Here is a 12,843-nt window from a genome sequence, read left to right as displayed (position 1 = left end):
ATACCAATTACATTTAAACATAAATAACTTGCACTTACTCCCCAAGTATTTTAGTCGAACAACTTCTTTAAGCATTCCATAATAATCACGTTCATTATCATCATAGCAACTTCCTTTCACACAAACTCCACTATTCATTGTCTTTTTAAAACGGCCATAATGTAGAGTATGAAATTTAAAACCATTCACATAATACCCATTATAACATTTCACTGAAGTTGAAGGGCCAATAGCAAGTCCAAAAAGCTGATTTTCAATTCCGTTAGATTGGTATTCCACCTAGCATAATAGTTAACTCCATAAGAAATAATGATTTAAAAGAGATTAATAATATTTTTAAAGTAGCTAATTGACATAAAATATAAATTAATTTTATTAAAATACTTACATTATTTTTTAACCAATTTGGAAAGATTGCTTCACATAATTTTTCAATTTCACCATCACTCGCATGTGGTTGTTGTGACTTTAGCTCTTGTCGACATTGCCTAAAATTTTAAAATGCTAAAGTTAATAATAAATTATTATAGATTTAGTACAAAATAATATTTCATACTTACTCTAAATAAGGCTTCAATTCTTGACAATTGAATATCACATAGTTATGCGCAATTTGCATTTTAGCATGTGACAACTGCCTTTTATAAAATCTTTTGGATAATTTTTTTCCTGGATAGGAAAAAATAGAGAGACATCCATCTACACTTCTAAGGCCACCATCATCATTCCGTGGAACTCGATTCCAAATTGTTTGCACGTCATCACCAAAATAATGAGATGCAAAATTGGTAATTTCATCAATCAAGTATGCTTCACATATGGAACCCTCAACTTTAGCTTTATTGGTCACTTTCTTCTTTAAATAAAGCATATACCTATATCATTTATGTCAATTAGTTTATTTTTTAAAAATAAAAAGTGAATAAAATTAACATAGTATGAAAACATACCGTTCAAATGGATACATCCATCGATATTGAACTGGTCCACCAACTTTTGCCTCGTAAGGTAGATGTATCGTAAAGTGTTCCATGGAGTCAAAGAAGGATGGAGGAAAAATCCTTTCAAGTTTGCAAATTATTTCAATTATATTCATCTGCATTAACTCCATGTGCTAGGCATTTAAATTTGTTGAACAAATATCTCAAAAAAATACGGACAGTTCAATTAATGCCTCCCACATTGGCCTAGGTAAGTAAGGCCAGAAAGCGGTTGGAAGAAGTCTTTGAATGAAGAAATGACAATCATGGCTCTTCATCCCCAAAACCTTACATTGTGCCTCTTTCACACATCGTGAAATGCTTGAAGCATAACCATCAGGAAATGATAATTCCTTCATCCATGACAAAACCTCACCCACTTAGCAACATTATGAAAGATACGAGAATAAATTTCATCTCAGCATATATGGTTTAGTATTGTTAAAGACCACATCATTTCTTGCTAACCAGATATACCCCAAATTAGCATCTCACCACACTGTAAGACCTCCACTCTTGAGAGAGCACATCAATAAAGTATAGAACTACCTAAGAAACACCCACCAGTACATAATGTTAGATTTTTTTTTTAAAAAAAAACATGGTTAAAAGAGCATATTTCGGAATAGATTTGAAGTAAGTTTCAGATGAAAAATAATTTTCAACAAAAATCCTTTAATATGAAATATTATATCTTATGGTATTCAATAACATAATGACTAACCTGGCTAACCAAAAGTCATATCAATAGAAAATTAGTCATATTCGGGTTTCATTTTGTTCAGATAATTTCCATCTAAAAAGAAACTTACTATCAGATTTAATGAAAGAAAATCATTCAAATAATTTTTTTAGATACAAACTGGAATTGAATAAGGAAAGAAAAAAAAACAGTCTTATGCCCTGAAAATTTAAATATGCATATTTAAATTTTGATACAAGAGAATCAATACACACCACTTAATCCCGTCTTTGGTAGCTATTGCAATATTTGAATTTTATTTGCTTAAAACAGGAACTCCATCAACCCTCCTGCTCCCATAGCTATGTGGAATAGTCTTGAGAAGTTGGTGTGCTGCCTTGACCTGTGAGAGCATAAATCAAATAAACAGAATTATGAATCTATCACAATAAATACAACTTTGTTAATACAATTTGGTCTGAACAAATGGTACCTGCTTTTAATTTGGAACAAGCATGAAATAGTTGAGGTTTCTCCTTCATAACACAACAAAATAAAAGCTGCATTATTCCAGAAAATGATATGATATTACAAAGATGAATAGGATTGTAATATTTGGATTTTGTCAAGGAAAATAAGTGCGTATAAGTTTTGCAACTAAAACTAATAATTGTATATTTTGAAAAAAATATCTACACGAATCAGCAACCACCACATCCTAGTAAGTTGGATTGGTTGTGACTAAAAGGCAACACTAAAACTCTGCAAGCATGCTCAATCAAATCACAGCAAGAAAAAAAGAAAAAAAAACACTTGGACTGCTACAGAAGAAGAAAATGCATCACAGGTTAACCAGTTGCTAGACTCTTTAGATTTTAACAGCATCCATACACTGCTGTAACACTTTAAAATTATAGAAGTAAAGCATTACAATGTAAAAAGTTGAAGCAACAGGGTAGCAAGTTACAACAGGGTATAATATTCAGAGCCAATTTTAGTGGAGCAAAGAAGGAATTATTTAGCCAAAAAGCTTGCAAGATTCATGAAGTGAGTGCAAAAGCTACTTTGATTGGAAAAGTTCAGGAAGATAAAAAATTATGCTGTGACCCGAGAGACAATGGAAGCAAAGGTGATAAAAGCCTTGCTTTGTTTAAAGACAATTATACGCCTGAGGAGATGAGAAAAAGTGGAGATATAACATTGGATCTTACAAAACAGGAGTTTGAATAGAAAAAAACATCCCACTTACATGATGATATGAAGGTATCTCATGGGGGAAAACAACTATCTACTGGCAAAAAGAAACCAAAGGGAAGCAAAAATGATTATAGCTCAACTGCTAGGACATCCAAATATTTATGAACCGTAACCCTAAAAATTAAATTGGGGGTTTTGATAAATTTTCAATTACACATGCTTAATTACATTATAGATCATGGTAAAAACATTTCATAAACACCTATATTATCGAATTAATAGCCTAAAACCATTATTCAAAGCATTGAAAAAAAAATGTTACCTGTGTTCTTGAGTTACAGGTGACCGAGATCGTTCTACAGGACAGAAAAAAACCTGAGATTGGGAAAGTTGGGTGAAATTTTTTTAATGCAAGTTAAATTGTAATAAACAAAAACAAAAACCCTTAATTACTTACCTGAATTATTGAAGAAAACCGTGAAACACCCAACCCATTTACAATGAGATACCTTAAATCAGACCTGTTTAATGATGGGTCTGGTTCGATTTTGTTCAGATGAAGGAGAAGAATTAGGGATCCTGAAGATGTGAAGAAGATGAAATGTTTGGGAAAAAGGAAAATCAAATCGATGAAAAGAGGGTGATTTTTCTATAGTTATGGATCGATGTTGTTAGGGACGAAGGAGATTGGAAGAGTGGAAGATCATTAATTTTCATCTGTTGGTTTTGTTCATTTGGGTCTTTGTTTGCATTTCGGTGTAGGGGGAGAAGTTGGTGCAGATCGATTTACCAAAGCTAGCGAAGAATAAACGGTTGGGATTTTATCCTTGTAAATGTCATCAACGATGTTTGTAATTTTGGTTTTATATTAAAATTTAATTAATTAGCAACGGAAAATCCATTGCTAAATTCAACGTAAATTTTGCAACGGATTTTTCGTTGCTAAAATCCGTTGTTGATATTAAAAAAATAATATATGTGTAATCCGTTGCAAATCTGTTATTGAATTTAGCAACGGAATTATCCGTTGCTAAATTCAGAGGCTAATAGCCTCTGTTTCTAGTAGTGCAGCAAGCAAGCAGCTGGATACAGAAGCAATCACTATTCTAATTCAAAATGAACCAAAAAAATCCACATGGAGAGGTTGTCTAACTGTAGATATCACAATGGCTGATATATATGAACCACATTCCTTGCCTTTTAAATTACTTCACATGAAGACTCCTTATGCAACTGCTGTAACTTCTCGCCATCAAAGTTACATCAGGCATGACGCTCTAGGATCCTTTTTTCTTTCTTTCTCGTGACAGTAAAGGAACCAGCTGAATAGTTTAACAAAAGAAGTGCAATTAGACCTAAATCAGCAGTAAATGCAACAAACTATTTTCAATTAACTGGTATTCTAGCTGTTCATAAGTAGCAGTCTTTTCTCTCTCTGAAGTAAAATAAAAAAATTAAATTTTTTCAAAATCACTTTTGAAACATAAAAATAAATAGAATTTTACGAAACTCAGTTATAAAAATATGTAAAAGCTGCTTCTCAAAAACTACGATACAAATTCAAATTTTTAGTAGACCCTACAGTAAAAAATATAATTTGGTGTATTACCAAATATCTTATTGTGTTTTTTACACTACAAATACAAAAACTGTAAGTAAATAAACGCAGTCTTAAAATGAGTTTTATGTCAAATTAAATATAAAATAACTTAGTCAAAATTAGTTGTTTTTGGTGATGAAATCTAATCAACCTAGTAAAAACTTTGAAGAATTTTAATTTATTTATTTTTTCTAAATATTATTGTTTTCATTTCTTAAAAAACATACATTGTAGTAATATTATTTTAAATAGAAATGAGTCAATTCATACTGACCAACCCAACTATTAATCTTGGCTTTGAGCAGTTGACTGGCCAGGTTTTATAATATTAATTCTTTTCTATAGAATTTGTGGCAATTTGGGAAAATTCAATTTTTCCACAGTGAAATTTCTTTTGATAAATTAGATTGGTTTGGAGTTAGTTTGGATAAGAAGATCTAACAAAATGATAGATTGGAAAATGACCCTGCATGGATACACAAATTTAAAACAACAAGATTGAGTATGGGAATATAGTTTTGTTTTTTAAAGTATTTTTTTAATATTAAAATAATATTTTTATTATTTTTAAAAAATTATTTTTAATATCAGTACATAATTAAAAACATAAAAAAAATTATTTTAAAATTAAAAAAATAAAATAAAAATTTAAATTTTTTCAAAAATATTTTTAAAATATAAAAACAAACAAAATAAAAAAAAAACTAAGCTCATTCCCTGTACAACCAGAAAAAAAAAAAAGGGACACCACTCATCTGAGCCAGGTGTGATCAGTTTCAGTTCGGTTCAGTTTTTATAAAAAAATAACCAAACTGAAATTTTTTTATAAAAAACCAAAACGAACCGAAACAGGTTCAAATCGACCGGTTTGGTTTGGATCGATTTTTTCTAGTTTTGGCTCGATTTTGCTTGGTTTTTTCAGTTTTGGCTTGGTTTTTTGTTTGGATTCTGTTTTTTCAGTTTCAGACTTGGACGGAATTTTAAAATTAAAACCAAAAACTGAACCAAAACCGGTTAGTTTTTTAAAATTCTAATCGGTTTAATTGATTTTTTTTGTAATTTAATTTTTTCTAGTTATTTTTTTTTGTTTTTTCAATTTAATTAATTTTTTAATTTTTTTTTCCAGTTTTTTTCTCATCTCAAATCAAGGCCACGCTTTATATTTGCCTCCTCCAGTGCTTTAAAAGATATATATGGTCTCTGGCTCTCTTATGTCATTATAAGCAAGTTCTGGTCCAGTAGGGCAAATGGCAGCTGAATTTTTTGGGAATATGATTCTAATTATTTTTAAAAGTATTTTTTATTTATAAAAATATATTAATAATAATTATTTTTATTATTTAAAAATTATTTTTTAAATTGATACATTAAAATAATTTAAAAATATCAAAAATATATTAATTTAAAATATAAAAACAAAATCAAAATTTGTTAAACACACTTTTAAAACAGAATGATACGCCATTTAACCCTGGACGAGAGCATAACCAAAGCAAGAACCACACCTTTGTTGCAGCATTGAATCCTCAATCTACTCCTCCTCCTTTCGATAAATCAGGAAACCAAAAAAAGAGACCTTTAGACGAGAAAGAAATGGGTGAAGTCTTCAAGAAACTGATGTTGTTCACAGGAAACAACCTCAAAAACATCATTGAAAACCCATCACATGAAGGGCCAGACCCGAACCCAGGTCGGTACTGCTTCAGGCTCCACAAAAACAAGGTATTTTACATCAGTGAATCGCTAGTGAAGCGAGCAACAAACATTGGACGCAAAAATTTGGTATCTTTAGGTACTTGTATTGGGAAATTCACTCACGGGGGTGGTTTTAGATTGACTGTTCAGTCACTGAATTTATTGGCTGCTAATGCTAAACATAAAGTTTGGTTAAAACCCACTTCAGAGATGTCTTTTCTGTATGGGAATCATGTGTTGAAAGGTGGGCTAGGGAAGATTACTGATAGTATTAATAGAAATGATGGGGTTGTTGTGTTTTCTATGAGTGATGTGCCTTTGGGGTTTGGAACTGCTGCAAGGTCGACACAGGAGTGTAGAAAGTGTGATCCTAATGGGATTGTTGTGCATCACTATGCTGATATTGGCGAGTATTTGAGAGATGAAGATGATCTTTGAGAATGATCCTGGAGCTTTTTGGGATTATGGTTGCTGCTTCTGCTGTTACTGTTGTTGTACTTGATGATCTTTGAGATTCTTGAGTATTTAGAGAGTTATGGGAGTTAATGTAAGCGGGAAGTTGGTTTAATGTTAACGAGCTTGAAGCTTTTCTTCTATGGGTTTTGGCTCTCTGTCAATTTTAATGAGTGTAGTAATTTGTTGCCTTTTTTTTCCTCTTCTGATATAGATAGAATAAACCCAAGTTTATATCTTACAGTTTAGTGATTTAAATGCGTTTCATGATTGAACGAATGCAAGCAATGAAATCTTTAGTTTAGTTATTTGGATTGCAATGAACATTTTCTGCATTAATTCCTCTGCTTCCACAAGTTGTGTACCCACACAACTTATGAGATGCACATTGAAAAGTTGGTTTGTAGAATGTTTAGGCTGTTCTGGTTTACTTTTTATATTTGCTTGTTTTTCTGCAGGATAGGTGCTTGTGCGTGCTAATCATGCCACATAAATAAGTAATTGATATTTGAGATTGTTTCTCTGGCATTACCAATTAAATGATTGAGTGAATTAAATTTTGTTAAACAAAAAGATTTTGTTTATTTCATTTTTCTAATGGGCTTATGAAATGTGCATTTCAATAGAATGCTGATGCGTTAATTAGTATGAACTAGCTTCAGTTGTGTTTTCTTGCATATCCAATCTCTCCTATTCTGTAATGTACCTCATCTGGTAGTATTGTTCTGTTTTCTAGCTGGTGGGGTTAGAAAAACTTAACTAATGGTTCGTGAAGAACAATTGTCGAGCAATTATGCATGCAGCCATCAAGTGGAAACACAATGCTGTAGGGTAGTAATAACTATGCCGTATGCAGTTTGATAATGTGATCCAGGAAAATAAATGGAACAATATTGTGTTTATTTTCATGATTGCGATTATGTGTAATCTTTTTACATGTTCATCGTTAATGATTTGCTATTTTAGCATGTATTCTTAACTGAATTACAGATGAATTAGTTAAAGATTGCTTTATTGTCTGAGCATCAGATTGAGTTCTGAACTTATTTTGGCATATGATAGACACCATGTGTAGATTAAGTGATACTATTTTGATATGTATGTAATTAATAAGAGAGGGTTTTATATATATATGTGTGTGTGTGTGTGTGTGTGTGTGTGTGTGTGTGTGTGTGTGTGTGTGTGTGTGTATAGTGCATCTACAATTTTAAACTAAGCCACGCTGGATACCGATCAGATAGATGTAACACAGCTCAAGTTTTTTCCTTCATTTCTTAATAAAAATTGGAATGCTTCTCCAAAAAGGGCAACTGTTTGTGGAGTGGCTTCCCGTATGCAGTCTGGTAGGACTCCTTTCCTTTGGTCATATGCTCCACGAAAAGTTTTAGCATACAAGTTCAAATACTTACGGACCATAGTCAGCTATGTATTCAGCTTAATAAGGCCATACTTCACATCTTTTCTACTTCAGAATTTAGATATGACTATTGTGGTGCTTTCTGTGCTGCTCTGTATTTCAAGCTTCATCTCTTATATTTAGTGTTCATTGTAATTGCCAGATATTTTGTCTGAAAGCAGACAACTCGTCGTGGAGATTACTATCTATCTTAATGGTTGGTCCGAGCCCGTTTGGTTGGTATTGTGGCTGGGGATGTGTTTTGCCCCAGCCACAATTTTTAGTCTGTCTGGTTACAAAAAGTAACTTTGCGTTGGGCACCTCAACCACAGATAACAAAAAGCTACAAATTGTAGCTTCTCATCCAAGGTTACAAAATGCTGCGTTTTGCACCTCAACCACAGACAACAAAAAGCTACAGATTGTAGCTTCTCATCCAAGGTTACAAAACTGCGTTTCATCCTTCTCGTTGACCGTTAAAAAAAACCCAGAAATCTTGACAACAGTAACCCAAGTAGTTGTTTGTCACAGATCTGCAAAAACCATGTCCATGCAAGCACCACTCGTAACCCATTCCCTAAACAGCTGGACTTTTCAGTGTCCACCTTCTTCTCGCCAACAAGGAGGCCGCAACCAAAGTTTCTTTAGCGATTTCCACTAAAAAACTCAAAAGATCTGTCCGATTCAAGCTGTCATTGTTGGGTCTAGTTGTTGAGCTTTGTAAGGTCTGAAAATTGGTTGGTTTGGTTGGAAGCTTAAAACCCCTTTTTAGATAACAACTGCTAAAAAGACAGTTACCTTGTTGCTGTCATACATGATATTCACGAAGCCATTAACTGAGCAGCATGGAATTGGGCTGCTGCACATTGCCATGAGAATATATTGAAGTTGGTTCGTTCCTATAATTTTTTTTTAAATGTTTTTCAGTTTTAGACTTATGAAATTAAAACTGAACTAAACCAAACTAAATATTATTTTAAATATTCTAATCAGTTATTTTTCATGTTTAATTTTTTTATTTTTTTTTTCTCAGTTTAATTAATTCTTTTAGTTTTTTTTTACTTATCTCTACCTAGAAATGAGAAGTCTCATTTTTTAAAAAGAGATGAGTTTAGCATATAGCAGGAAAAGGTGAAGGAAATGGAAAAAGGGCTTTTAGTGTTTATTAGAAATTAAATTTTATAATTTATTATAATTTATTTTTTATAGATTTATTATGATTTCATGACTTAATTAAATTATAAAATTAACAGGTTATTCGAGGTCGATCTTTTAGGTCACCACCTTAATATTTGAAACAAAATATATATCATTCAATATATTATTGTATTTTAAATTCATGATTTTTTTTATTAAAAACATATTAACAACACTTAAATATTATTTTTACATTTTAAAAAAAACTAATCTGACCCATAGCTTCAGCTAATAATCTAGTAAAATCTAAATGCTCTTGGATAAATGAGATGAAAAAATTAGGGGCTTGGTTCATTATCCATTGCTAGCTGAAGAGCAGAACATGGGTTAGGATTGTTGGGTATTATGATAATTTTGTATAGGTATGGTTTGAAAAAGTAGGTTGAAGCAAAATTATAAATTGTAGCTGAAAATATATTGTTGAAAAATATATAATGTATAGGGCACCAAAAATTGCGCATCCGGGGAATCGAACCCCGGTCAGTACCGTGGGAGGGTACTATGATACCACTACACTAGATGCGCTGCCTGAACTCCTAGCTGAAATTTAAATAATATATATATATATATATATCTTAACAAGCCTGTTAGGCCCCCTCGGTGGTAAGCCCACAATTTGTGTTTATGTATTAATTAAGATTATTCTTTTTAAATAATATTAAAATTACATATTTCACATCAGTTTAGTATATTTAAAAGAATTTAATAAGTGTCCTTAAAATACTAGTTTTAAAGTCAATTCTTTGAGATCATGATTATGTTTGGCAGTGTGGTAGCGGTTGATTTTTAAATAATTTTTTGTGCCGAAATGCATACCAATAATTTTTTTTATTATTTTTAACATCAGCACATCAAAATGATCCAAAACATAAAAATCATATTAAATTTTAACAAAAAAAATTAAAATTTTTAAAAATCACGTTTCCAAACTATTCCTACACATAATAAATAAAACTTCATAAATTTTACGGAAACATATATACCTTTAAAATCATTTTACTCGCACGTTTATTTGTGTAAAACTTGTCAGTCTTTGTTCAATATATTGATCAGTATATATATATCCTCTCTCTCTCTTTTTTTTTCTTTTTTCTTTTTTTTTTTTGAAAAGAGTTCTTAAGCCCCTGGTGAGAAAGGTTTGGCAAGCAGGGCATACGGGGGAGAATTCAGATAGGAAAACAATATAGAAAAATGAACAAATAAAAGGAGGAGAAAGGAAAAATTGTAGAGCCATGGGATGTGAGGACTGAGGAGGATCATGCATGCGCTGAGGCCTCATGCTGCTCACACACGTTGTCAAGAAACAACACCATCTAGGGTTAAAGTATATTTTCATGGACTCCGTATCATTTCTCATTTTAAATTAATTAATGATTGAAGAACGTAAGCTTTACAAATCCTAATTGTAACGTGCATTTAGCTTTAATTATTAAAATATGTCATTCTCAAGGAATTATGGAATATGAACAGGAAGCAAACCATCCCCTGATTAATTAATTTGTTCTTGAGGGGGAATTGAATTGATCCTACATTCTCCCTGTTTCTTAGCACTTTATTCTCTATATCATTGTAAACGGCCTCTATCATTTATCCTTTAATCAAAGTTAGGCATAAATTTACCTAATTATAGTATAAAACTAGATAAGAAAATCATTCTCCATCACCTTTAAATTTATTCCCTTTATGGCCGATTCCTTCTTTTTTTTTTTTTTCTTTTTTTATAGAAGAAAATTAACATCCCGTTGATCTCTGCCTGAAAAAGAAAACCTAATTATAATAATGCTAATTAAGAATGTGTTGCCAGAGAGAATAATTAAGTCACGAATAAGAGAATGGGCCATACGTAATTTATTTATGATGGAGATACTCAAGCAAGTGATTGATTAAGGTGGATAATTGTTTAAAATCTCACTTTAAGAGAGAACTTTTTCCTTTGATTTGTATACAACAATTATCATGGAGCCTGCCACCGGCCTAGTTTATTACTGGAATCAATTTGCTTATAAATTCTCCATTTAGAAGAGATCAATGCATCGATTACCACCTCAAAACCACTTTAAAGACCCACAAGAAAGAAACGTACAAATAACAAACACTTGAGAAGTTTAACAAATTAATTAAGAATAAGATTCACTTTTAGAAATTTGCTTAACATCAATGAAATTGCCGACAAAATAATTCTGTCGATAACTTATGGTTATAATTACTGACAGACACTATTCCGTTCATAATTCAGTCGGTATATAATGACAGAATTACAGACAGAATATTTAGAATTATAAAAAAAAAAAGCTCACTGACGTGAAATTTTTTACGAGCAATTTTACCGACAGAATCATGGAAGGATTCAAACCTATATCTTTTTAATATTAAAAAGATTAGGTTAAATAAAATGTTCAGACTTGATTACATCTAGGTACTTGGTAATATTTTGAGCTGGAAAAAACTTCTTAGACATTGAAGTATGTATTGGAATCTTGTCTTTTTGGCTTATTTTGTATTTATTATATTATAGTTCCTTACAACTTTAGTCCTAAACTCTAATACTAATTAAATTTAAAACAATCCTTCAATATTTTATCCAATATAAATAAAATTTAATCTAATTTATAATTTTCAAATATTCCTTAGATATTTGAAGTACTTGATTTACGAATTCTAACAATTGTTGATCTTATGTGTCCATATCTTCTTTTATAATATTATGTTTTCTGTTAGTTAAATTTTAAAATGATAATCCTTCTCAATACAATAAATAATAAATCAGTTATGCAATAATCACAAGTTTATCAATCCCAATTGTGGATTGGACATTGTGTGCTTATTTTCAGGCGAGATATGATATTTTTTGGATAAAAATGCTTTATTTTTTTCAATTTAATTAAATGATGATGAAATTATGTATTATTAAATTAAATAATTAAAATTCACGCATGTAATTCCTTGAAGGTTGCGTGAACAAACATGTAATAAAACTTCTTCTCTATATCTAGGGACTTACTTGCATAATTACAAGAATTTAGAACTAAAGAGATGCGTATGTCTGTAAGGATTATATGTTGGACTTAAATTATATGTTAGCTACTTCAATTTATGAATTCACTAAATTTTATAAAACCAATTACTTAGATAGGTATCCATGCTTGTGTGGTTTTTTTTTTTTTTTTTTTTTTTTTTTAATTCTCCTCATGAAATTTAGTTTATTATAATTTATATATAATGTGATGTAGAAAAAGTATATAACATGAACATTATTCATGATTAAAATAGAGAGACCATGTGATGACACAAACCCTAACTGGCTTGAACTTTCTAGAATTTACGAAATATTTCAAGAGCGAAACTACCTATTTGCTTTAGTGATTGTAGCTTTTCTTCAAAAAAAGAAGAGGCTGGGATAGAAAGGCATATACCCTTAAAAGAAAAGGGTACAACTTAAACAAGTATCACCTGCAACTTCAAATTTCGGCCTTTGTAAGGAACAATCTTACATGGGCTTGTCGTGTGAGCGAGCTCAAGCTCTCATTCACAGGGATCCAATAATATTTGGGGATTAGTTAAGGAAAAAGACGTTGAATGTGTTTTGACATGACAGCGTTGTCTTAAAACGGGGAGTGGATCTGCAACATAGTTTTAAACCCGG

The 12,843-nt window shown here is 31.1% G+C and overlaps 1 protein-coding gene and 1 non-coding gene across 2 annotated transcripts; one reads left to right on the top strand and one right to left on the bottom strand.

Moving 5' to 3' along the window:
• Positions 1–5,902: 5,902 nt before the first annotated feature.
• Positions 5,903–6,915, top strand: LOC118039435 (uncharacterized; the record flags this gene model as incomplete). Its single annotated transcript, XM_035046132.2, has 1 exon — positions 5,903–6,915. A coding segment is annotated over one exon (690 nt), but the record flags the coding sequence as incomplete, so codon positions are not given.
• A 2,739-nt stretch (positions 6,916–9,654) lies between these two features.
• TRNAG-CCC (transfer RNA glycine (anticodon CCC)) lies at positions 9,655–9,725 on the bottom strand. Its single transcript has one exon. It is a non-coding gene; the product is annotated as a tRNA-Gly (tRNA).
• Between the last annotated feature and the right edge of the window lie 3,118 nt (positions 9,726–12,843).

Source organism: Populus alba, chromosome 8 (assembly GCF_005239225.2).
Source record: "Populus alba chromosome 8, ASM523922v2, whole genome shotgun sequence".
Lineage (NCBI taxonomy): Eukaryota > Viridiplantae > Streptophyta > Magnoliopsida > Malpighiales > Salicaceae > Populus > Populus alba.
The sequence above is the reverse complement of the archived record's forward strand: the minus strand, read 5'-3'. Positions and strand labels throughout refer to the sequence as shown.